The sequence below is a fragment of the Macadamia integrifolia genome, chromosome 13 (genome assembly GCF_013358625.1).
Source record: "Macadamia integrifolia cultivar HAES 741 chromosome 13, SCU_Mint_v3, whole genome shotgun sequence".
Lineage (NCBI taxonomy): Eukaryota > Viridiplantae > Streptophyta > Magnoliopsida > Proteales > Proteaceae > Macadamia > Macadamia integrifolia.
Window position 1 is genome coordinate 22,569,517 of NC_056569.1, and position 24,499 is coordinate 22,594,015.

General features: G+C 44.3%; 1 protein-coding gene across 3 annotated transcripts; it reads left to right on the plus strand.

The window, feature by feature from the left end:
* The first annotated feature begins 10,609 nt into the window (after window positions 1-10,609).
* On the plus strand, window positions 10,610-23,936 carry LOC122059929 (5'-adenylylsulfate reductase 3, chloroplastic-like). 3 transcript variants are annotated; one of them, XM_042623009.1, is made up of 5 exons: window positions 10,610-10,800; window positions 11,039-11,194; window positions 11,299-11,609; window positions 22,672-23,289; window positions 23,381-23,936. In XM_042623009.1, the coding sequence occupies exons 1-5, from the start codon at window positions 10,731-10,733 to the stop codon at window positions 23,609-23,611; spliced, it is 1,386 nt and encodes a 461-aa protein (XP_042478943.1). In that variant the 5' UTR covers window positions 10,610-10,730; the 3' UTR covers window positions 23,612-23,936. The 3 variants fall into 3 exon arrangements, with proteins under 3 accessions (XP_042478943.1, XP_042478942.1, XP_042478941.1); XM_042623008.1 differs by having other exon boundaries at window positions 11,299-11,576; window positions 22,639-23,289; XM_042623007.1 differs by lacking the exons at window positions 22,672-23,289; window positions 23,381-23,936 and adding an exon at window positions 12,319-12,868 and having other exon boundaries at window positions 11,299-12,227.
* Window positions 23,937-24,499: the final 563 nt, after the last annotated feature.

Sequence of the window (24,499 nt, forward strand, 5' to 3'; positions counted from 1 at the left end):
CAATATGGTAAGTTTCAAGAGGATTAAAACCAGACATGTGAGTAGGGAATTTTGTTGGTCTACATATTCACAAATTTTAGATCTCATGTGTGCACTGGTTGTATTTAGAGTGGGCATGTGAGAAAGTGTTCCCATCACTGAAGTGTAAGAACCAAGTTCCTTCAATAGCACTAAAAAATTGTAAGGTTGAAATAAAAAAAAAAAAACATAAAAATTTCTCATAATTAATAAAGAAAAGTTGTGTGCTTATGTAAAATTAGGGAGAAAGAATGCTACTTAGTCACGTGGTCATTACGCTAGCACATGAGCCAGTTGGAGTGCATGTATAAGTATTCAACTTGAGGGATAGAGGCATCTTACATCTGAGTGTAGAAGAAGCAATCAGGTAGGATACTTTTACCCTTGGTTGTGCAATTTGGTTAAACTCGATCTTATAGTTGTTTCTTTCTGTGCTAGTGTGCATTTCCGTTGACCTCTTCGCCTTTAGATAGCAAAAGGTGTCTGTCCTCATTTATTTATATATTTAATTTATATATATTCAAGAATTATTATTTTATTTTTTTGTTGGAAATATTCAAGAATTATTAGATGAAATAGAAATGAAGCTGGGGACTAAGTCCCAATTACATCATCAGTAGTACACAAAAAGTCAGTCCCTCAGTCTTGATCAAAGAGGAACATATCACTATCAAATAATGACCCACGAGACCATGAACACTCTTTCTTCCTATGGTTCTAGAAGGCTAGCTATGGTATCCCATTTAGTCTTTAAAGGATCATTTTGGTCCTAGTGAAAATCGTGACACACATTGGCATTTTTCCTCAGAGTCCAAGACTTTCATCACATGAGGAGTATGAAAGCGATGCTATTCAGTTATCAACTATCAAATTAGAATTAATCTCTATATGAATATTGATTCATGGTTGGCTAGGACTGCTATTGACTCTAGACAACCAGAGGTGTCAAAACCTAGTTCGAACCAATAAAATCGAGCTTATCGAAATCAAATTAAATTATATATGAGTTTATTGGATCATGTTCTCAACTGGGATTTTGTGAGATCGAAACTAAGCTATACAGCTGAAATTCATTAAAAGAGAAATTATAGTTCGCGACATATTACATGGCAAATCAAAATCAAACCGATAAGACATGGATTATGATTTGGTTTTGATGAGGGTAAATGTCTCTGACCACAACATGGCCAAGGAACGTTCGAACTAATGTTGTACTGTCACCTCGGCCCCTCATCAGTCTGATCAACTCGGCCCCCCATCAGCCCGAGCTACCACCTCGGCTCCTCATCTGGCCGAGCTGCCACCTCGGTGCCTCATCAGTCCGAGCTACCACCTCAGCCCCCCGTCAGGCCGAGCTACCACCTCGTCCCCTCATCAGTCCGAGCTACCACCTCGGCCCCCCGTTAGGCTGAGCAACCACCTCACCTCCTCATTAGGCCAAGCTACTACCTCGACATCTCCTCTAGCCAAGTAGCCACCTCGATCGACATCATCAGGCAAGGCTTCTAGAAACGTGCTCTCATCCACTCCTACATTCAACGAACGTAATCCCTGATCACAAGGGCATGACTCTATCCACTATACATCATTAGAGACATCCACCCCTCTCACAACCCACACCTCCGAGATAAGAGAAGAATATTCTCGAAAGATGCCCTAGAATATAGAATATTCCTGGAATTAGAGAGCCATCCTCCTTAAGGACTCCACGAACGTTCCCCTTTTTCTTTACTCTATCAGCAGCCTATAAATACCAAGGTAAACCTCCATTATGAGGATCAATTACTTCTTTTGACTGAAAACTCTCTTAAGAAATACGCCCGCCAAGAAACAACTGTGAAGTTCAGAAGCTGACAGGTTGCCTGGCTGCACTGAATAGGTTCCTATCTCAAGCTGGAGACAAGTGTCTTCCCTTCTTCAAGCTACTAAAAGGAGGAAAATGACACCATCAATTTTACTAGACAGAGGAATGCGAAGTGGCCTTTGAAAAAATTAAAATCTGCTTGACCAGGCCTCCTCTGTTGAGCCAACCAGAGCCAGGAGAGGTGCTACAGCTTTATCTTGCTACATCCTCAGTAGCTATTAGCACAATTCTCATAAGATAAGAGGGAAAGACCCAAAATCCTGTCTACTATGTGAGTCATGTGCTCCTTGAAGCAAAAACACGGTACCCGAGAATTGAGAAGTTTGTATTAGCATTGGTCATGGCAGCCAAGAAGTTGAGGCCTTACTTCCAAGCACACACCATAACTGTACTGACTGATCAGTCACTGAGGAAGTCACTTCACAACCCCAGCATAGCAGAACGGATGGTGTGCTAGACTGTCAAGTTTAGTGAGCATAACATTGCATTCTGACCAAGAAGTGCAATCAAGGGCCAGGCACTGGCTGATTTCTTGGTAGAATGTACACAGACAGAAGAAGAGACAGCGGTAGAGGTCGAGCTGAACAGAAGGTGGAAGCTCTTTGTTGATGGATGATGGATCCAGCACCACAAGTGCTGCAGATCCCGGAGGAATTTGTGATACAGTAAGCCCTCAGATTTGCATTCCCAGCAACAAACAATGAAGCAGAATATGAAGTCCTGATAACGGGAATCAAACTGACAAATGTTGTAATGGCAGATGACCTGATCGCACATAGTAACTCACAGTTGATTGTGAACCAAGTCAATGGGTAATATAAGGCTAAAGAAGAGAGAATGGTCAAATATCTGAAAGAAGCTCGTCTGATTACCACCTTCAACATGTTCGCAATGGTACAAGTTCCGCGAGAAGAAAATACAGTGGCAGATGCCCTCTCCAAACTAGCTATAGCAGAACTCGATGACTATGCAAGCTCGGTATACTTTGAAGTACTAAAAAAATCTTCCTATGAGCAATAAGTGATGTGCAACAATACGCAATCAGTCGAGCCGAGCTTGATGGACCCCATTGCAGACTATTTATGTAATACCCCGCTTCTTAAAACCGGTCTGATTTCGCGGTTGAACCGGTTTAACCATGCAGGAACCGAGCCAGAGGAGGAGTACTGTACAAAAGGGTTATGATGGCACGGCCCCTGCTAAAGTGCCTGCCACCGAGTCGAGCTAAAGAGACGTTCCAGGAGGTCCATGAAGGAATTTACGGAGGACACATGGGAGGGAGGGCACTAGCCTACAAGGTGTTGTACCAAGGATTCTACTGGCAAAAAATATAGCAAGATGCAATGAAGTTTGTCCAGCGATGCTTTAAGTGTCAAGTACAAGCCCTAATACCACATGTCCCAACTACAAAACTTAACTCCATAATCTGTCCGATCCCATTTACGATGTGGGGAATGGATATCCTATGACAGTTCAAGAAAGGCAAGGGCAATGTCTAGTTCTTGACTGTTGCTATTGATTATTTCACTAAGTGGGTGGAAGTGCGTCCCATAGCAAAGATCACTAAGCAGATGATAGAAAAGTTCGTAAGAGACGACGTCATATACTGCTATGGTGTCCCAAAAGTATTGATCACAGATAACGGATAATAATTCGATAATTAAAAATTCAGGCTCTTCTTTAGTAACTTTAACATTGATTTTTCGAAATACTGCAGTGGCAAACCCACAGTCAAACGGCAGTCAGAAAAGGCCAACCACATACTTCTAGATGGAATAAAGAAGAGGCTAGACTGGGAGAAGAAGAACTGGGCCGACCAACTACTCAGTGTACTTTGGGCATATCGTACCTTAACTCGGACCCCTACAAAGGAAACACCGTTCCGACTAGCATACAGGACTAAAGCCTTAACCCCTGTAGAGGTGACCCAAGCTTCGTTATGATCGACAACGTTTGAAGCATCACAGAATGAGGCAGGACTTCAAGCAAACATCGAATTCATAGATGAAGTTCGAGAAGAAGCTCTTGTGCGAAATGAAACCTACAAGTAAAAAGTGTGGCAGTATCACAATCGAAATGTTCAGCCATGAGAATTCATAGTAGGCGACTTGGTCCTTAGAAAAGCAGCTACAGCAGACCTAAGAAGTGAAGGCAAGTTAAGAGCGAACTGGGAAGGTCCTTACATAGTTTCCAAAGTGGTTCGCTTCAGTACTTACTACTTGCAGACTCAGGGGGTACAGCTATACCAAGAGCATGGAATGTCAAAAATCTTAAAAAAAAATTACCAGTAGATCACATTGAAGTCCCGCACGACTGGGCATTAATCTTATAGATTTTATATTCTCAGCACCTTATTTTTCATATTTCAATTATTCAATTTCATTCGTGAAGTGGATTGGACTCTATTTTGAAACAATATATTTGTCACAAGTGCATGTCACATATCAATAAACGAAGAAGCTTCTCTTAAATATCCAGCTCACCTAAGACTGAGCCTCAGCTCGGCACTACTAAGACTAAGCCCAATTTTGGCACCTCAAGACCTTAACATCTAAGGCATTAAGACCAAACTTCAGCTCGGCAATGTCTAAGACTAAGCCCCAGCTCGGCACTATCAAGACCAATCCCAAGTTTGGCATCTCAAGACCTTAATATCTAAGGCATTAAGACCGAGCTTCAGCTTGGTAACATCTAAGATCGAGCCCCAGCTCGACACTACCAAGACCAAATCCAAGTTTGGCACCTCAAGACCTTAACATCTAAGGCATTAAGACCGAGTTTCAGGTTGACAACGTCTAAGACCGAGGCCCAGCTCGGCACTACTAAGACCAAACCCAAGTTTGGCACCTCAAGACTTGAACATCTGAGGCATTAAGACCGAGCTTTAGCTCGACAACGTCTAAGATCAAGCTTTAGCATGGCGTCACTACGGTCCAAGTCTAGGCATAACACTTCAAAAGATTAAGATGTATAAGGTAAATCCAAGCTCAACTAGATAACTGAACTATGCTTACAGGGGAATAAGAGGCACAATGAATGAAGAGAAAATATATTTCATTAACAAAAAAAGAAAAAAAAAACCCTTAAAATTACACTACTCCCGTAGGAAACATTTACATAAGGAAAAAAAAAGGAGAAGAGAGAAAATTACATTACTCCTGAAGGAAGAAGAAAGAAAGAAAATGAGAAGATAACATCGAGATTGCAGGGATTGGGGGGCTAGCTCAGGAGGGAGAAAGCTGGTTCATTTGACTGCTTTTGGGTCAGCTTGAGTCACCTCTTCACCAATCGTGGCTTGACTGACGAGCTGCAGTGAAGGAGCGGGGGCAAGAGTGCACTGCTCATAGTTCGACAGATCGTAGTCTGACGTCTTACCCAGGACGAACTGAATGACATCTTCCAAGCCATCTTGGAATGAAGTGACATTGACGTCAACTAATCATTTCTGACCAACTTCGGAGTTCAGTCACCTCTCAGCAGCAACCTCATTGTTCGACGTTAGCTCGGCCTGATGCTTCCTTTTCAGCTTTGCAATCCGAGCTGCAAGTTCAACCTCCTTCTTTCTACTGGCCTCCTGAGCCTCAGTTAGGTCGCTCTAGAGCACATCCTTCTCCTTGACCAGGTTGTTGTTGGTCTTGAGCTGTTTAGCAACTTCACGCTCCAACTCGCCAGCTCTCTCCTCACTATCTCTTGCCCTGAACGTGCCCTTTTCTTCTCATTCTCCAACTAACCCACAATTATCTGGAGATTTCCACGAAGACGCTTCACCTCATCCTCCGCCTTAGCACGACCAATGCCCATTCTCTCAAATCGTTGAGCAACCTCAACCTCAAAAGTAAAACTTTGCAAAGACCCAACGGAATGGTCAGTACTCAAAACATCGAGGTGAACATAGTAGAGAGAAAAGCTGGGGATACTTACGTCACCCATCCGAATGTAGATCTGATCCGCGAAGTCAATGTTAGAAAACTTCTTCACGCGGGCAATGTCCCTTTTGGGATGGCTCCGGCAACACCTGACCCAAGCAGTGTTGGAGTCTAGCATAGTTCTGTTTTCCATCATGTCCCCCCAGGGATCCACGGGCTGCTTCCCTGTCCGAGCCACCTTGGGAGAGTTGCCGTGCTGCATGTTATCCACAGGCGAGTGCCTCCTCTTCTAGCCATCCGGGCCCATGGCGGCTCAATCCGGTGTGTCGGTCTGCCCTGACACCTTTTCTCCTGAGCCCACTGACTCTTTGCCCTTAAGCTAGCCCGGAGTCCTGTACCGAGCTGAGTACTGGACGGATGGGGGCTTCTCTTTCCTGGGCTTGCCCCCTATGGTGATTGGCAAGGCCTTGTTACCCTCGCCAATGGGTGGAACGACCTTCGCGCCAAGGCCTAGGCTCGGCACGGCCTTGCCCTTGTCAGCAGTCTTCTTGGCAGCCTGCTCAGTCGCTTCCTTCCTCCTCGCCTTTATCGCTATCGCGGAAAGGGCCTTGTTATCTACCTTTACGTTCACCATTGCAAAACAAAGATGAGCCGAGCTGAATTAGTATGTAGACCGAACTGAATTAGTATAAAGACTGAGCTGAATTAGTATGAACCGAAATCAATCAAACCCTCACCAGGGACTTCACTCAGCTCCCACTCTCAGAGGAAGTCTTCGTCTTGCAGCATCCAGACGTCCACAGCCTCCCCACTCAAACACATTTGATATGTTTGGAGATCGACCGAGGATAGCTTAGGGGCTCAGTTCAGCACCGAGAGTGTAGGCCTTACCCAGCTGCTCTTGAAGGGGTTCCTCTCCATTGTCACGTAGAAATACCTCTCCTTCCACTTCTTCACTGAGGAAGGCATGTTGATAAACATTTTCAAATCGTTATAGGGACCATCCCTGTCCCTCTTGGTGAAGTAGTACCAACCCGGGGTGTGCCTCTTCACCAAGAACATCTTGCGGAAGACATCTAACGTCACAGTTTGGCTTAACTTCGAGACGAACACCTCAAAGCCGAGAATAGTGCTCCAGGAGTTCGGTGTGAGCTGGCTTGGGGTGAGACACCAGTACTCCAAAATAGAGCTGACCAGCTCTGGCATCGGGATCCTAAGGCCACTCTGGAAGGCGATGTTGTAGAGGACCACCTCATCCCCAGAGGTGTCTACACGTTCATCTTTATCTGGGATGCCATCACCATGTAATCAGGGATACCATACCGACCGCAGATCAAGTCTAGAACTTTGGACGTAAGGATGCTCGAGGTGTTGATTGCGGTCTTCTTTTCTTCAGGGGATGAAGCAGAGCCTTCCCCCTCAGACTCTGCTAGGCCTGCCTCAGAGACTTCAACACCTAATGGCCCTGCCACTGAAGTGCTCGTTGCCGCGGCACTGGGGGGCTGAGCTGGAGCAACCGAGCCAAGATCACCCCTGGTCGGGACAGTCTCAAGCGAGACCACCTTGATAGACTCAGTACTCGAGCTGTTGCCCAAGCCTGAGCTGCCACTAGAACTTGAGCTACCGTCAGAGCCTGGACCGCTTGAAGTTTTGTCACTGGAGGACGAAGGATTAGGAATTGGACACTCTGGGTGGTTTTCCCAGGCCTCACAGCTATCAAGGGGGTCTGACTGGCGAGTTAGGGTCACGCACAGACGCCATACTGGGATCACCAGGACTGACGCTAGGAAACACAGAGGGCTGAGTGGAAGAAGAACGACGAGTCACAACCATAGCGCTATTACTTTCTGGTTGAAGGACGAGCTTGAAAGTGATGCACTAGAGAAGACGAGCTAATGAGGACAAGCTGGTTGGTTGTTTAAGACGCCAGACTGCTATGAGACTCTGTAGATGTCCGCGCTGAGGCTAGGAGCAAGCTGAACTGACTTTAACACTAGAACAAATGCGAAGTCTTCTAGAAAAAATGTGCCTTATTTATAGGTGAAGGTGATGGAGAATGGATGGCTAGATCTGGTTGAGATTAACGATGAACCAAAGCAGTCTCTTCTCCTTCCTGAGGTGAAGTTACAGCACTGTGACTCGTGATAGAACCAGTGCGTTTCGCGCTGAACGAATGGCACACACTCGCGAAAGTGAATCGAATTTAATGCTTTAGCTATCCGAACCGAACTGCTAGAGTGGGGGGCTAGTGATAAGGGTAAATATCTCTAACCACAGCACGGCCAAGGAACGTTCGAACTAATGTTGTACTACCACATTGGCCCCTCATCAGTCCGAGCTACCATCTTGGCCGCCCGTCAGCCTGAGCTACCACCTCGGCTCCTCATCAGTTCGAGCTACCACCTCGGCCCCTCATCAGTCGGAGCTACCACCTCGCCCCCTCATTAGTCCAAGCTACTACCTCGGCATCTCCTCAGGTTGTACTGCCACCTCGGCCTCTCCTCTGGCAGAGCAGCCACCTTGGCCTGGCATCATCAGGCAAGGCTCCTAGAAATGTGCTCTCATCCACTCTTACATTCAAGGAATGTAATCCTTGATCACAAGGGTAGGACCCTATTCACTACACGTCATTAAAGGCATCCACCCTTCTCACAACCCACACTTCCGACATAAGAGAAGAATATTCCCAAAAGATGCCTTAAAATCTGGAATATTCCTGGAATCAAAGAGCCATCCTCCTTAAGGACTCCATGCCAGTAGGTCTCTCCACGGACGTTACCCCTTTCTCTATTCCATCAGCAGCCTATAAATACCAAGGTAAACCTCCATTATGATGATCAATCACTTCTTTTGACTGAAAACTCTCTTGAGTATCTGCTGTGGAAAGAACTGACTTAAGCATCGGAGAGTCTCCCGTCGGGTCAGCCCAACTCTCCCATGTCTTCTCTTCTGTGCAGATTTGTTGGAGCATCAGGAGCTGCAAGGAAGATTGGCTTGTCAATTTTTACCACACCAGGTTTCATTCATTCTCACACCAGAACCTGTGAAACTGAGTTGAAACTAGTTAAAAAATATCGATGGACACCCTTATTTCAAATAGATAAATAAAGAAGCCAAAACAGACTTCCACACATTTTATGTGATGAGAGCAAATATCAATGTGGGCTCGACCACTTGTTACATATATATTGACAAGAGTTTTCTTAGTAGTCAAAATTCTATGCCCCTCACAGTTATTTTATATTTATTTTTTGGAGAGAGAAATAATGGATATAAAAATCTCTGTTAGGGGACATAGAAAGATTACCCGGCAGTGTTTGAGGAATCAGATCAAATCGACAAAATTAGTTGGATCAGATGAGTATTGATTCAAGCATAACTCTCCAAAGTGACATCAGATAAACAATTATTCTCTAATCTCCCACATGCTTTTTTTTTTTAGAGAGAGAAACCAAATTTCATTTCTTCCCAACCCGGCGGCCTTGGATGAAATGAACTCTGTATGTAGCATGTTCTGGACGAATTTTCCAATACGACGACCAATGGAAGTCATTATAATTGCCACATCAGAGATTCATCCCTAGACATAAACAGATCGCTGTTCGCGAGTGGTGAATGACGTAGTTTCTCACTGTGATTTTCTTTTCTGATGCACATTTGTATCAGCCTTACTTTTTCGCTTCAAAGTTCAAACCGTCTCCCTTGAATTAATGCCCATATTGGAAGTAGTAGATCCTTGACCAAAGACCACTTCTGCCACAAATACTCTTGGGTTGGAATCTTTTGTTGCCTCGGAGCTAGTAAATAATCCTATGTATCGTTTAGTTTTGTAAGATTCCTTACGGAGGTAATTATGGGTGTCAATTGCTCAATTCGATTCAGTTTGATCTAGATTGAGTCGAATTCAGTGTGAGAATAAAGAGATCGAAACCAAACCATAAGAAAAAATCGATTTGGTTTTGATTTCTTATATTGGTTTGTTATTATATTTGTTTCGGCTTTAATCTTGTTTATATACTGTTTACATATACATTTATTAGAAAAAAATAACATAATTATAAATAATAATAATAATAATAAAAAAAAGGTTTGGGACTGATTTTTTGATAAATGATGTCTTGTATTCTGTCGTAATTTAATCTAGGGAGCACTAGTACAGATCCCCCGACAGAATGACTGTATTTTTCGATATTAGGGTTTTTCGTTAAATATTTGTGACGAGAGTTACTTTTCTCTGTAAGCAATTGTGAGAGGTGTGAGAACAAGCACTGTAACTTGAAACAGAATAGAATCTCATCTCATCTCATTGAGGACATAGGCAATCTTGATGAATCTGTAAACCTATGTGCATTGTTTGTTCTTATTTTTTTCATTATCTTCTACATTGCTTTTAGGATTGTATTTCTATAAATATCAGTTTCTTATTGATTTGGTTTCAATTTATTCGAATTCTTTTGCAATTCGATTTCACTTGATTTTAGAATTATAATATTTTAAACCAAACCGGCCGATTAGACTTCAATTTTATCTATTCTATCGGTTCAGTTTAGGTTTCGACACCCTTGTGAAGATAATCCATCAAAACTACTAATAAAGGGCGTAAAGGTAGACAGAAAAAATAGGTCAAGAGTAGGGTGCGTTTGAAGTTTCTGACTTTCTCCAAAGGGACTCAGCGAGCTCTTACTAGGAAATTGCCCCATGGCCGCCACGTGACGACAGCCCTTAATCACAAATATCCAATGAAAAGAACACACGTGTAAGAATGGCATGACGCCAAGACACCTTTAGAAAACGTCTAGGTTCCATGAACCTGGGATGGAAGCCCTACAGGGGTCCATTATTTAAGCAGCTTTGTTTGGGTTAACGAACTTCAAGGGACAAAAACAAAAACAACCACCCAAACACAACACAAACCACATTTGCTGCTGAGAAATTTTACAGAGAAGAAAAATTGTGTTTTTCAATTCTCTAATCTGATTCTAATGGCGTTTGCTGCATCGTCTTCTGCCATTACTGGCTCCATCTTTTCCTTCTTTTCCCAGGAGCTCAAAGGTACTACTATGAATCTATCTGATTTTCTTTTAATCTCTGTTGCGAATTGCGATTTCCAGGAAAGAAAATTAAAATCCTCTGCTATTCATCAAGATTCGAGCTTGTTTGGCTTTTAAATTTATTTATTTATTTCTACTTTTCCGCTCTCTTTCCCCAAATCCTTAATGGGTTCTCGTTTTTGTTTCAACACATTACGATATTTCTCTTGTTTCTGATGGGTTCTCATAATTATCTGCAGCTCCACAGTTCGGTTCCTTCCGGCCTTTAGATCGAACCCTCGTCACATCGGCGGCGGCCGATTCTACCGGAGGGCGGTCCTTAGTGAAACCAGTATACGCTGAACCTAAACGAAGCGATTCAATCGTTCCTCTCGCAGCAACCGTAACCACTCCTGGTACGCTGGGTGTTCCAATGAGCCCTGTTTGTGGATTTGAGGATAAACCCTTTAGCCAAATGTGTAATAACTGTTTTGCCCTTTCTTCTGTTCGATATTTGCAGAGGTAGCAGAGAATGTAATAGAACCAGAAGATTACAAGAAATTGGCTCAAGATCTCGAAGATGGTTCTCCTCTTGCAATTATTGATAAAGCCCTTGAGAAATTCGGGAATGACATCGCCATTGCCTTCAGTGGAGCCGAGGATGTGGTGTTGATCGAGTATGCGAAGTTGACAGGGCGACCCTTCAGGGTGTTCAGCCTTGACACAGGGAGGCTCAACCCAGAGACTTACAAGTTCTTCGATACGGTGGAAAAGCACTACGGAATTCGCATCGAATACATGTTCCCTGATGCGGTGGAGGTGCAGGGACTGGTCAGGAGCAAGGGGCTTTTCTCCTTCTATGAGGATGGCCACCAGGAATGCTGCCGAGTGAGGAAGGTGAGGCCTTTGCGAAGGGCCCTCAAGGGGCTTCGTGCTTGGATCACTGGACAGCGGAAAGATCAGTCCCCAGGCACCAGGTCTGAAATCCCCGTCGTCCAGGTCGATCCTTCCTTCGAAGGAATGGATGGTAGAATGGGAAGCCTTGTTAAGTGGAACCCACTCGCTAACGTTTCCGGCAATGATATCTGGAACTTTGTGCGGGCGATGAATGTGCCCTTTAATACTTTGCACTCGCAGGGTTACGTCTCCATTGGGTGTGAGCCCTGCACAAGGCCGGTGTTGCCAGGGCAGCACGAAAGGGAAGGGAGATGGTGGTGGGAGGACGCTATGGCCAAGGAGTGCGGCCTTCACAAGGGCAACATCAAACAGGAAGCCGAGCCGCAAAACGGTAACTCTAATGGAAACGGAAACACCGCAGTTTCTGACATCTTCAGTACCGAGCACGTGGTGAACCTGACCAGAACTGGGATTGAGAATCTGGCAAGATTGGATAACCGAAAAGAACCCTGGCTGGTGGTGCTCTATGCTCCTTGGTGCCGTTTCTGCCAGGTGAGAGATTTTTTCTCTGAGTACTAGCATCCAACACCTTGAACATGAAAAAAATGTATTCAACAACTAACGTTAAAATGCCAATACGCAGGCAATGGAGGGATCGTATGTGGAGTTGGCGGAGAAGCTGGCTGGGAGTGGGGTGAAGGTTGGGAAATTCAGGGCAGACGGAGAGCAGAAGGCATTTGCAGAGAGTGAGCTGCAGCTAGGGAGCTTCCCCACCATTCTCTTCTTCCCCAAACACGCAGCAAGGCCCGTCAAGTACACGTCTGGGAAGCGGGATGTTGATTCATTCATGGCCTTTGTGAACGCCCTCCGCTGATATGGAAATCACAAGTCTTTTGCGTACATAAGCGCTAGAGTTCCCCCTTAGAACTTCAGTTACCTACAAAACCCTGCTTGGGGTTAATGTTTTTGCAAAAATAAATTAAGAAGGATATAGGACGGTTGCCGGGAGAGGAGTAAATTCAAAGAGCCAAGAAGCAGTGGATGATCTTCGAAGGTTGATTCGGTGGCTCCGGCTTTCCCTGTTTTAGATTTTGTTCTCCTTTCAAGGGGGGCATCTCGCCCCCTTTTCTCCAATCTTGTGTAATATAGAGATCATTTGCTTTTCCAAAGAAAATCTACTTGATTGGGCCAAATCTCATTCAGATTCTCAGAAATTGGTTTAGATCAGTCGTGGTACCGTACCCAATTTTGAACGCATATCTAACAGGGCCATGGGTGGGGCAAAGTGGTCAAGCCAATAATTTTCTAGCATGTAGATCAAAGAAGAAACTGACTTGAGGCTCCACCTGTAGCACTATAGGGTGTGTAGTGTACATCCAATGATCAAGAACGTTCAGACACGCAGTTTAAGACATTCTTGATCGTTAGATGTGTGTTACACGCCCTGTAATATTGCAGACTATGTCAATCCTCATCTTCTGCAAAACCATTAGCAGAAACCTATAAACTTCGAAGATTCGTTTTAACCTCCTCTTTAGCATTGCATCAGCAGAAAATCCAAATCGTTGATAAGTAAATCTAAACCTTGTCTTCCTTGGATACCTCATGCAATGTCTGTACTGATGAAACTAGGAAAATCATCCAATAATGGATCCATTACTGAGGCTGTGTTTAGTAGCCAAGAGGAGAAAAGAAAAAAATACAGTACTTTTTTCTTTTGTTTAAGAAATTATCTTTGTGTTTGGCATATCTTAAATCAAAAGAAGATTCTTTTTTGAATTTCAAAACTCACCTTGGTAATGGGAAAAAAAATACAAAAACTTTTTTTTTTTTTTTTTTTTCTTCCTTGGGCTACCAAACACAGTCTTCAGCAACGTAATGCTTTTTCAAATCTCTCAGAATTGAATTTGTTTCAAACACATATGCCATTGTGCAAATATCTAAATTTCATCATTTTAGATACTTTTTTCAGATCTATTGTCAGTGTTAAGTAATAGTCATAGACTTTTATTTAATTTTCATGATATTATGTAGTGCATATGATGTGTTGTGATGTGTGGACTGCTGTGTGGTCCATCTTTCTACTTACTGAGCTAGTGAGCTCATCCCACGTGTACACCCATTTTTAGATGATTTTGCAGGTCATACATCTGAGGAGCAGGGGGTGGGTCCCACAGTTGAGTTTCCTGAAGAGGATTGGTGGACCCCTGAGGAGTTTGAGCACGGCGTAGACTGCTCGTGCGAGAGCTGTGCTGCAGGACAGCAGTTCTGAGGCCGAGCTGAGCTCTTCTACATGATGCCGAGCTAGGCACAACCCCTGATGCCGAGCTGAGCTCCAGCCTTGAAACCAAGCCGAGCTGTGTACTCTGATGGTTTTTGATGATTTCCTGTATATACTTGATATTTGAATTTTATTCTTTTTGTGTATATATGATGCCTTCGGGCCCAAATGTATATAATTATTGTATCACAATTCGGGTATCAAGTATATGGGATTTATTCACAGGAAAAAAAAACTTAGTTTTCCACTGATCTGATGAATTTATGTTAGTGTGTATATGCTGTGGTGGAATACAGTATCTGATGATCCTGGCAGGTTTGTGTTAACCGGTGTTAACTCGGTCACCGCTCCGGTTCAGTGTGAACGGGGTGTGACAATTTACGAGATGGACATCTCCCAGGAGACCAGACAGAAGCAAGAGCAGTTAAAAGGAGAGCAACCAACTACACCCTCCAAGGAGAAGTACTGTACAAAAGGGTAATATCTTGGCCCCTGCTAAAGTGCCTACCACCAAGCTAAGCTAAAGAGACGCTCCAGGAGGTCCATGAAGGAATTTATGGAGGACACATGGGAGGGAGGGCACTGGCCTATAAGGTGTTGTGCCAAGGATTCTACTGGCAAAAAATATAGCAAGATGCAATGAAGTTCGTCCAGCGATGCTTTAAGTGTCAAGTACAAGCCCCAATACCACATGTCCCGACTACAGAACTTAGCTCCATAATCTGTCTGATCCCATTTGTGATGTGGGGAATGGATATCCTATGACAGTTCAAGAAAGGTAAGGGCAGTGTCTAGTTCTTGACTGTTGCTATTGATTACTTCACTAAGTGGGTGAAAGTGCGTCCCATAGCAAAGATCACTGAGCAGATGGTAGAAAAGTTCATAAGAGACGACGTCATATACCGCTATGGTGTCCCAAAAGTACTGATTAGAGATAACGGGTAATAATTCGATAATTGAAAATTCAGGCTCTTTTTTAGTAACTTTAACATTGATTTTTCGAAATACTGCAGTGGCAAACCTACAGTTAAACGGCCAGTCAGAAAAGGCCAACCACATACTTCTGGATGGAATAAAGAAGAGGCTGGACTGGGAGAAGAAGAACTGGGCCGACCAACTACTCAGTGTACTTTAGGCATATCGTACCTTAACTTGGACCCCTATAAAGGAAACACCGTTCCGACTAGCATATAGGACTAAAGCCTTAACCCCTGTAGAAGTGACCCAAGCTTCGTTCTGATCGACAGCGTTTGAAGCATCATAGAACGAGGCAGGACTTCAAGCAAACATCGAATTCATAGATGAAGTTTGAGAAGAAGCTCTAGTGCGAAATGAAACCTACAAGTAAAAAGTGTGGCAGTATCACAATCGAAACGTTCAACCACGAGAATTCATAGTAGGCGACTTGGTCCTTAGAAAAGCAGCTGCAGCAGACCTAAGAAGTGAAGGCAAGTTAAGCGCGAACTGGGAAGGTCCTTACATAGTTTCCAAAGTGGTTCGCTCCAGTACTTACCACTTGCAGACTCAGGGGGTACAGCTATGCCAAGAGCATGGAATGTCAAAAATCTTAAAAAATTTTACCAGTTGATCACATTGAAGTCCCGCACGACCGAGCATTAGTTTTATAGATTTTATATTCTCAGCACCTTAGTTTTCATATTTCAATTATTCAATTTCATTCGTGAAGCAGATTGGACTCTATTTCGAAGCAATATATTTGTCACAAGTGTATGTCACATATCAATAAACGAAGAAGCTTCTCTTAAATATCCAGCTCAATTAAGACTGAGCCTCAGCTCGGCACTACTAAGACTAAGCCCAAGTTTGGCACCTCAAGACCTTAACATCTAAGGCATTAAGACCGAACTTCAGCTCGACAATGTCTAAGACTAAGCCCCAGCTCGGCACTATCAAGACCAATCCCAAGTTTGGCATCTTAAGACCTTAATATCTAAGGCATTAAGATCGAGCTTCAGCTCGGCAACATATAAGACTGAGCCTCAGCTCGACACTACCAAGACCAAACCCAAGTTTGGCACCTCAAGACCTTAACATTAAGACCGAGTTTCATCTTGACAACGTCTAAGACCGAGCCTCAGCTCGGCACTACTAAGACCAAACCCAAGTTTGGCACCTCAAGACCTGAACATCTAAGGCATTAAGACCGAGCTTTAGCTCGACAACGTCTAAGATCAAGCTTTAGCATGGCGTCACTACGGTCCAAGTCTAGGCATAACACTTCAAAAGATTAAGATGTATAAGGTAAATCCAAGCTCAACTAGATAATGGAACTATGCTTACAAGGGAATAAAAGAGGCACAATGAATGAAGAGAAAATATTTTTCATTAACAAAAAAAGAAAAAAAAAACCCTTAAAATTACACTACTCCCGAAGGAAACATTTACATAAGGAAAAAAAAAAGGAGAAGAGAGAAAATTACATTACTCCTGAACGAAGAAGAAAGAAAGAAAATGAGAAGATAACATCGGGATTGCAGGGATTGGGGGGCTAGCTTAGGAGGGAGTGAGCTGGTTCATTTGACTGCTTTTGGGTCAGCTTGAGTCACCTCTTCACCAATCTCTGCTTGACCGACGAGCTGCAGTGAAGGAGCGGGGGCAAGAGTGCACTGCTCATAGTTCGACAGATCGTAGTCTGACGTCTTACCTAGGACGAACTGAATGACGTCTTCCAAGCCATCTTGGAATGAAGTGACATTGACGTCAACTAATCATTTCTGACCAACTTCGGAGTTCAGCCACCTCTCAGCAGCAACCTCATCGTTCGACGTTAGCTCGGCATGATGCTTCCTTTTCAGCTTGGCAATCCGAGCTGCAAGTTCAACCTCCTTCTTTCTGCTGTCCTCCTGAGCCTCAGTCAGCTCGCTCTAGAGCGCATCCTTCTCCTTGACCATGTTGTTGTTGGTCTTGAGCTGTTTAGCAACTTCACGCTTCAACTCGCCAGCTCTCTCCTCACTATCTCTCACCCAGAACATGCCCTTTTCTTCTCATTCTCCAACTAACCCACATCTATCTGGAGATTTCCACGAAGACGCTTCACCTCATCCTCCGCCTTAGCATGACCAATGGCCATTCTCTCAAATCGTTGAGCAACCTCAACCTCAAAAGTAAAACTTTGCAAGGACTCAACGGAATGGTCAGTACTCAAAACATCAAGGTGAACATAGAAGAGAGAAAAGCTGGGGATACTTACGACGCCCATCCGAATGTAGATCTGATCCACGAAGTCAACGTTAGAAAACTTCTTCACGCGGGCAATGTCCCTTTTGGGATGGCTCCAGCAACACTAGACCCAAGCAGTGTTGGAGTCTAACATAGTTCCGTTCTCCATCATGTCCCCCCAGGGATCCATGGGTTGCTTCCCCGTCCGAGCCACCTTGGGAGAGTTGCCATGCTACATGTTATCCACCGGCGAGTGCCTCCTCTTTTAGCCATCCGGGCCCATGGCGGCTCAATCCGGTGTGTCGGTTTGCCCCGACACCTTTTCTCCTGAGCCCACTAACTCTTTGCCCTTAAGCTAGTCCGGAGTCCTGTACCGAGCTGAGTACTGGACGGACGGGGGCATTTCTTTCTTAGGATTGCCCCTATGGTGATTGGCAAGGCCTTGTTACCCTCGCCAATGGGTGGAATGGCCTTCGCGCCAAGGCCTAGGCTCGGCACGGCCTTGCCCTTGTCAGCAGTCTTCTTGGCAGTCTGCTCAGTCGCTTCCTTCCTCCTCGCCTTTATCGCCGCTGCGGAAAGGGCCTTGTTATCTACCTTTACGTTCACCATTGCAAAACAAAGATGAGCCGAGATGAATTAGTATGTAGACCGGACTGAATTAGTATAAAGACCGAGCTGAATTAGTATGAACCGAAATCAATCAAACCCTCACCAGGGACTTCACTCAGCTCCCACTCTCAAAGGAAGTCTTCGTCTTGCAGCATCCAGACGTCCACAACCTCCCCACTCAAACACATTTGTTATGTTTGGAGATCGACCAAGGATAGCTTAGGAACTCGGTTCAGCACTGAGAGTGTAGGCCTTACCCAGCTGCTCTTGAAGGGGTTCCCCTCCATTGTCACGTAGAAATACCTCTCCTTCCACTTCTTCACTGAGGAGGGCATGTTGATAAACATTTTCAAATCGTTATAGGGACCGTCCCTGTCCCTCTTGGTGTAGTAGTACCACCTCGGGGTGTGCCTCTTCACCAAGAACATCTTGCGAAAGACATCCAACATCACAATTCGGCCCAACTTCGAGACGAACACCTCAAAGCCGAGAATAGTGCTCTAGGAGTTCGGTGTGAGCTGGCTTGGGGTGAGACACCAGTACTCCAGAACCGAGCTGACCAGCTCAGGCATCGGGATCCTAAGGCCACTTTGGAAGGCAACGTTGTAGAGGGCCACCTCATCCCCAGAGGCGTCTACACGTTCATCTTTATCTGGGATGCCATCACCATGTAATCAGGGATACCATACCGACCCCAGATCAAGTCTAGAACTTTGGACGTAAGGATGCTCGGGGTGTTGACTGTGGTTTTCTTTTCTTCGGAGGATGAAGCAGAGCCTTCCCCCTCAGACTCTGCTAGGCCTGCCTCAGGGACTTCAACACCTAATGGGCCTGCCACTGAAGTGCTCGCTGCCGCGGCACTGGGGGGCTGAGCTGGAGCAGCCGAGCCAAGATCACCCCTGGTCGGGACGGTCTCAGGCGAGACCACCTTGACAGACTTAGTACTCGAGCTGTTGCTCGAGCTTGAGCTGCCACTAGAACTTGAGCTACTGTCAGAGCCTGGACCGCTTGAAGTTTTGTCACTGGAGGACGAAGGATCAGGAATTGGACACTTTGGGTGGTTTTCCCAGGCCTCACAACCATCAAGGGGGTCTGACTGGTGAGTCAAGGTCACGCACAGACGCCATAACGGGATCACTAGGACTGACGCTAGGAAACACAGAGGGATGAGTGGAAGAAGAACGATGAGTCACAACCATAATGCGTTATTACTTTCTGTTGAAGGACGAGCTTGAAAGTGATGCGCTAGAGAAGACGAGCTAATGAGGACAAGCTGGTTGGTTGTTTAAGACGCCAGACTGCTGTGAGACTCTGTATATGTCCACGCTGAGGCTAGGAGCGAGCTGAACTGACTTTAACACTAGAACAAATGTGAAGTCTTCTAGAAAAAATGTGCCTTATTTATAGGTGAAGGTGATGGAGAATGGATGGCTAGATCTGGTTGAGATTAACGATGAACCAAAGCAGTCTCTTCTCCTGCCTGAGGTGAAGTTATAGCACTGTGAGTCGTGATAGAACCAGTGCGTTTCACGCTGAACGAATGGCGCACGCTCGTAAAAGTGAATCGAATTTAATGCTCTAGCTATCCGAACCGAACTGCTAGAGCAGGGGGCTGGTGATGAGGGTAAATATCTCTAACCACAGCTCGGCCAAGGAACGTTCGAACTAATGTTGTATTGCCACATTGGCCCCTCATTAGTCCGAGCTACCATCTTGGCCCCCCGTCAGCCTGAGCTACCACCTCGGCTCCTCATCAGGTCGAGCTACCACCTCGGCCCCTCATCAGTTCGAGCTACCGCCTCGCCCCCTCATCAGGCCAAGCTACTACCTCGGCATCTCCTCAAGTTGTACTGCCACCTCGGCCTCTCCTTTGGCAGAGCAGCCACCTTGGCCTGGCATCATTAGGCAAGGCTCCCAGAAATGTGCTCTCATCCACTCTTACATTCAAGGAATGTAATCCTTGATCACAAGGGCAGGACTCTATCCACTACATGTCATTAGATCCACCCCTCTCACAACCCACACCTCCGAGATAAGAGAAGAATATTCTCGAAAGATGCCTTGAAATCTGGAATATTTCTGGAATCAGAGAGCCATCCTCCTTAAGGACTCCACATCAGTAGGCCTCTCCACGGACGTTACCCCTTTCTCTACTCCATCAGCAGCCTATAAATACCAAGGTAAACCTCCATTATGAGGATCAATCACTTCTTTTGACTGAAAAACTCTCTTGAGTATCTACTGTGGAAAGAACTGACTTAGGCATCGGAGAGTCTCCCGTCGGGTCAGCCCAGCTCTCCCCTATCTTCTCTTCTGTGCAGATTTGTTGGAGCATCAAGAGCTGCAAGGAAAATTGGCTTGTCAATTTTTACCACATCAGGTTTCATTCATTCTCACACCAGAACCTGTGAAACTGAGTTGAAACTAGTTAAAAAATATCGATGGACACCCTTATTTCAAACAGATAAATAAAGAAGCCAAAACAGACTTCCACACATTTTATCTGATAAGAGCAAATATCAATGTGGGCTCGACCACTTGTCACATATATATTGACATGAGTTTTCTTAGTAGTCAAAATTCTATGCCCCTCACAGTTATTTTATATATATTTTTTGGAGAGAGAAATAATGAATATAAAAATCTCTGTTAGGGGACATAGAAAGAGTACCCGGCATTGTTTGAGGAATCAGATCAAATCGACAAAATTAGTTGGATCAGATCAGTATTGATTCAAGGATAACTCTCCAAAGTGACATCAGATAAACAATTATTCTCTAATCTCCCACATGCCTTTTTTTTTTTAGAGAGAGAGAGAAACCAAATTTCATTTCTTCCCAACCCGGCGGCCTTGGATGAAATGAACTCTGTATGTAGTATGTTCTGGACGAATTTTCCAATACGACGACCAATGGAAGTCATTATAATTGCCACATCAGAGATTCATCCCTAGACATAAACAGATCGCTGTTCGCGAGTGGTGAATGACGTAGTTTCTCACTGTGATTTTCTTTTCTGATGCACATTTGTATCAGCCTTACTTTTTCGCTTCAAAGTTCAAACCGTCTCCCTTGAATTAATGCCCATATTGGAAGTAGTTGATCCTTGACCAAAGACCACTTCTGCCACAAATACTCTTGGGTTGGAATCTATTGTTGCCTCGGAGCTAGTAAATAATCCTATGTATCGTTTAGTTTTGTAAGATTCCTTAGGGAGGTAATTATGGGTGTCAATTGCTCAATTCGATTCAGTTTGATCTAGATTGAGTCGAATTCAGTGTGAGAATAAAGAGATCGAAACCAAACCATAAGAAAAAATCGATTTGGTTTTGATTTCTTATATTGGTTTGTTATTATATTTGTTTCGGCTTTAATCTTGTTTATATACTGCTTACATATACATTTATTAGAAAAAAAATAACATAATTATAAATAATAATAATAATAATAATAATAATAAAAAGGTTTGGGGCTGATGTTTTTGATATATGATGTCTTGTATTCTGTCGCAATTTAATCCGGGGAGTACTAGTACAGACACCCCGACAGAATGACTGTATTTTTCGATATTAGGGTTTTTCATTAAATATTTGTAACGAGAGTTACTTTTCTCTGTAAGCAATTCTGAGAGGTGTGAGAACAAGCACTGTAACCTGAAACAGAATCTCATCTTATCTCATTGAAGACATAGGCAATCTTGATGAATCTTGTAAATCTGTGTGCATTGTTTGTTCTCATTTTTTTTATTATCATCTACATTGCTTATAGGATTGTATTTCTATAAATATCAGTTTCTTATTAATTTGGTTTCAATTTATTCGAATTCTTTTGCAATTCGATTTCACTTGATTTTAGAATCTTAATATTTTAAACCAAACCGGCCAATTAGACTTCGATTTTATCTATTCTATCGGTTCAGTTTAGGTTTCGACACCCTTTTGAAGATTAGATAATCCATCAAAACTACTAGTAAAGGGCATAAAGGTAGACAGAAAAAATAGGTCAAGAGTAGGGTGCGTTTGGAGTTTCTCTGACTTTCTCCAAAGGGACTCAGCGAGCTCTTACTAGGAAATTGCCCCATGGCCGCCACGTGACGACAGCCCTTAATCGCAAATATCCAATGAAAAGAACACACGTGTAAAATGGCATGACGCCAAGACACCTTTAGAAAACGTCTAGGTTCCATGAACCTGGGATGGAAGCCCTACAGGGGTCCATTATTTAAGCAGCTTTGTTTGGGTTAACGAACTTCAAGGGACAAAAACAAAAACAACCACCCAAACACAACACAAACCACATTTGCTGCTGAGAAATTTTACAGAGAAGAAAAATTGTGTTTTTCAGTTCTCTAATCTGATTCTAATGGCGTTTGCTGCATCGTCTTCTGCCATTACTGGCTCCATCTTTTCCTTCTTTTCCCAGGAGCTCAAAGGTACTACCATATATCTATCTGATTTTCTTTTAATCTCTGTTGCGAATTGCGATTTCCAGGAAAGAAAATTAAAATCCTCTGCTATTCATCAAGATTCGAGCTTGTTTGGCTTTTAAATTGATTTATTTATTTCTACTTTTCCGCTCTCTTTCCCCAAATCGTTAATGGGTTCTCGTTTTTGTTTAAACACATTACGATATTTCTCTTGTTTCTGATGGGTTCTCATAATTATCTGCAGCTCCACAGTTCGGTTCCTTCCGGCCTTTAGATCGAACCCTCGTCACATCGGCGGCGGCCGATTCTACCGGAGGGCGGTCCTTAGTGAAACCAGTATACGCTGAACCTAAACGAAGCGATTCAATCGTTCCTCTCGCAGCAACCGTAACCACTCCTGGTACGCTGGGTGTTCCAATGAGCCCTGTTTGTGGATTTGAGGATAAATACGGAATTCGCATCGAATACATGTTCCCTGATGCGGTGGAGGTGCAGGGACTGGTCAGGAGCAAGGGGCTTTTCTCCTTCTATGAGGATGGCCACCAGGAATGCTGCCGAGTGAGGAAGGTGAGGCCTTTGCGAAGGGCCCTCAAGGGGCTTCGTGCTTGGATCACTGGACAGCGGAAAGATCAGTCCCCAGGCACCAGGTCTGAAATCCCCGTCGTCCAGGTCGATCCTTCCTTCGAAGGAATGGATGGTGGAATGGGAAGCCTTGTTAAGTGGAACCCACTCGCTAACGTTGCCGGCAATGATATCTGGAACTTTGTGCGGGCGATGAATGTGCCCTTTAATACTTTGCACTCGCAGGGTTACGTCTCCATTGGGTGTGAGCCCTGCACAAGGCCGGTGTTGCCAGGGCAGCACGAAAGGGAAGGGAGATGGTGGTGGGAGGACGCTATGGCCAAGGAGTGCGGCCTTCACAAGGGCAACATCAAACAGGAAGCCGAGCCGCAAAACGGTAACTCTAATGGAAACGGAAACACCGCAGTTGCTGACATCTTCAGTACCGAGCACGTGGTGAACCTGACCAGAACTGGGATTGAGAATCTGGCAAGATTGGATAACCGAAAAGAAGCCTGGCTGGTGGTGCTTTATGCTCCTTGGTGCCGTTTCTGCCAGGTAAGAGATTTTTTCTCTGAGTACTAGCATCCAACACCTTGAACATGAAAAAAATGTATTCAACAACTAACGTTAAAATGCCAATACGCAGGCAATGGAAGGATCGTATGTGGAGTTGGCGGAGAAGCTGGCTGGGAGTGGGGTGAAGGTTGGGAAATTCAGGGCAGACGGAGAGCAGAAGGCATTTGCAGAGAGTGAGCTGCAGCTAGGGAGCTTCCCCACCATTCTTTTCTTCCCCAAACACGCAGCAAGGCCCGTCAAGTACACGTCTGGGAAGCGGGATGTTGATTCATTCATGGCCTTTGTGAACGCCCTCCGCTGATATGGAAATCACAAGTCTTTTGCGTACATAAGCGCTAGAGTTCCCCCTTAGAACTTCAGTTACCTACAAAACCCTGCTTGGGGTTAATGTTTTTGCAAAAATAAATTAAGAAGAATATAGGACGGTTGCCGGGACTCGGGAGAGGAGTAAATTCAAAAAGCCAAGAAGCAGTGGATGATCTTCGAAGGTTGATTCGGTGGCGCCGGCTTTCCCTGTTTTAGATTTTGTTCTCCTTTCAAGGGGGCATCTCGCCCCCTTTTCTCCAATCTTGTGTAATATAGAGATCATTTGCTTTTCCAAAGAAAATCTACTTGATTGGGCCAAATCTCATTCAGATTCTCAGAAATTGGTTTAGATCAGTCGTGGTACCGTACCCAATTTTGAACGCATATCTAACAGGGCCATGGGTGGGGCAAAGTGGTCAAGCCAATAATTTTCTAGCATGTAGATCAAAGAAGAAACTGACTTGAGGCTCCACCTGTAGCACTATAGGGTGTGCAGTGTACATCCAATGATCAAGAACGTTCAGACACGCAGCTTAAGACATTCTTGATCGTTAGATGTGTGTTACACGCCCTGTAATATTGCAGACGATGTCAATCCTCATCTTCTGCAAAACCATTAGCAGAAACCTATAAACTTCGAAGATTGGTTTTAACCTCCTCTTTGGCATTGCATCAGCAGAAAATCCAAATCGGTGATAAGTAAATCTAAACCTTGTCTTCCTTGGATACCTCATGCAATGTCTCTACTGATGAAACTAGGACAATCATCCCATGATGGATCCATTACTGAGGCTGTGTTTAGTAGCCAAGAGGAGAAAAGAAAAAAATGCAGTACTTTTTTCTTTTGTTTAAGAAATTATCTTTGTGTTTGGCATGTCTTGAA

What these genes read in the sequence shown, in the direction of transcription:
- LOC122059929 (XM_042623009.1), top strand. Translation starts at nt 10,731, where the DNA reads ATGGCGTTTGCTGCATCGTCTTCTGCCATTACTGGCTCCATCTTTTCC. An exon ending in CTTTTCCCAGGAGCTCAAAG is followed by an intron (nt 10,801 to 11,038) that starts GTACTACTATGA and finishes AATTATCTGCAG; the next exon opens with CTCCACAGTTCGGTTCCTTC. An exon ending in CGGTGGAGGTGCAGGGACTG is followed by an intron (nt 11,610 to 22,671) that starts GTCAGGAGCAAG and finishes GTGCAGGGACTG; the next exon opens with GTCAGGAGCAAGGGGCTTTT.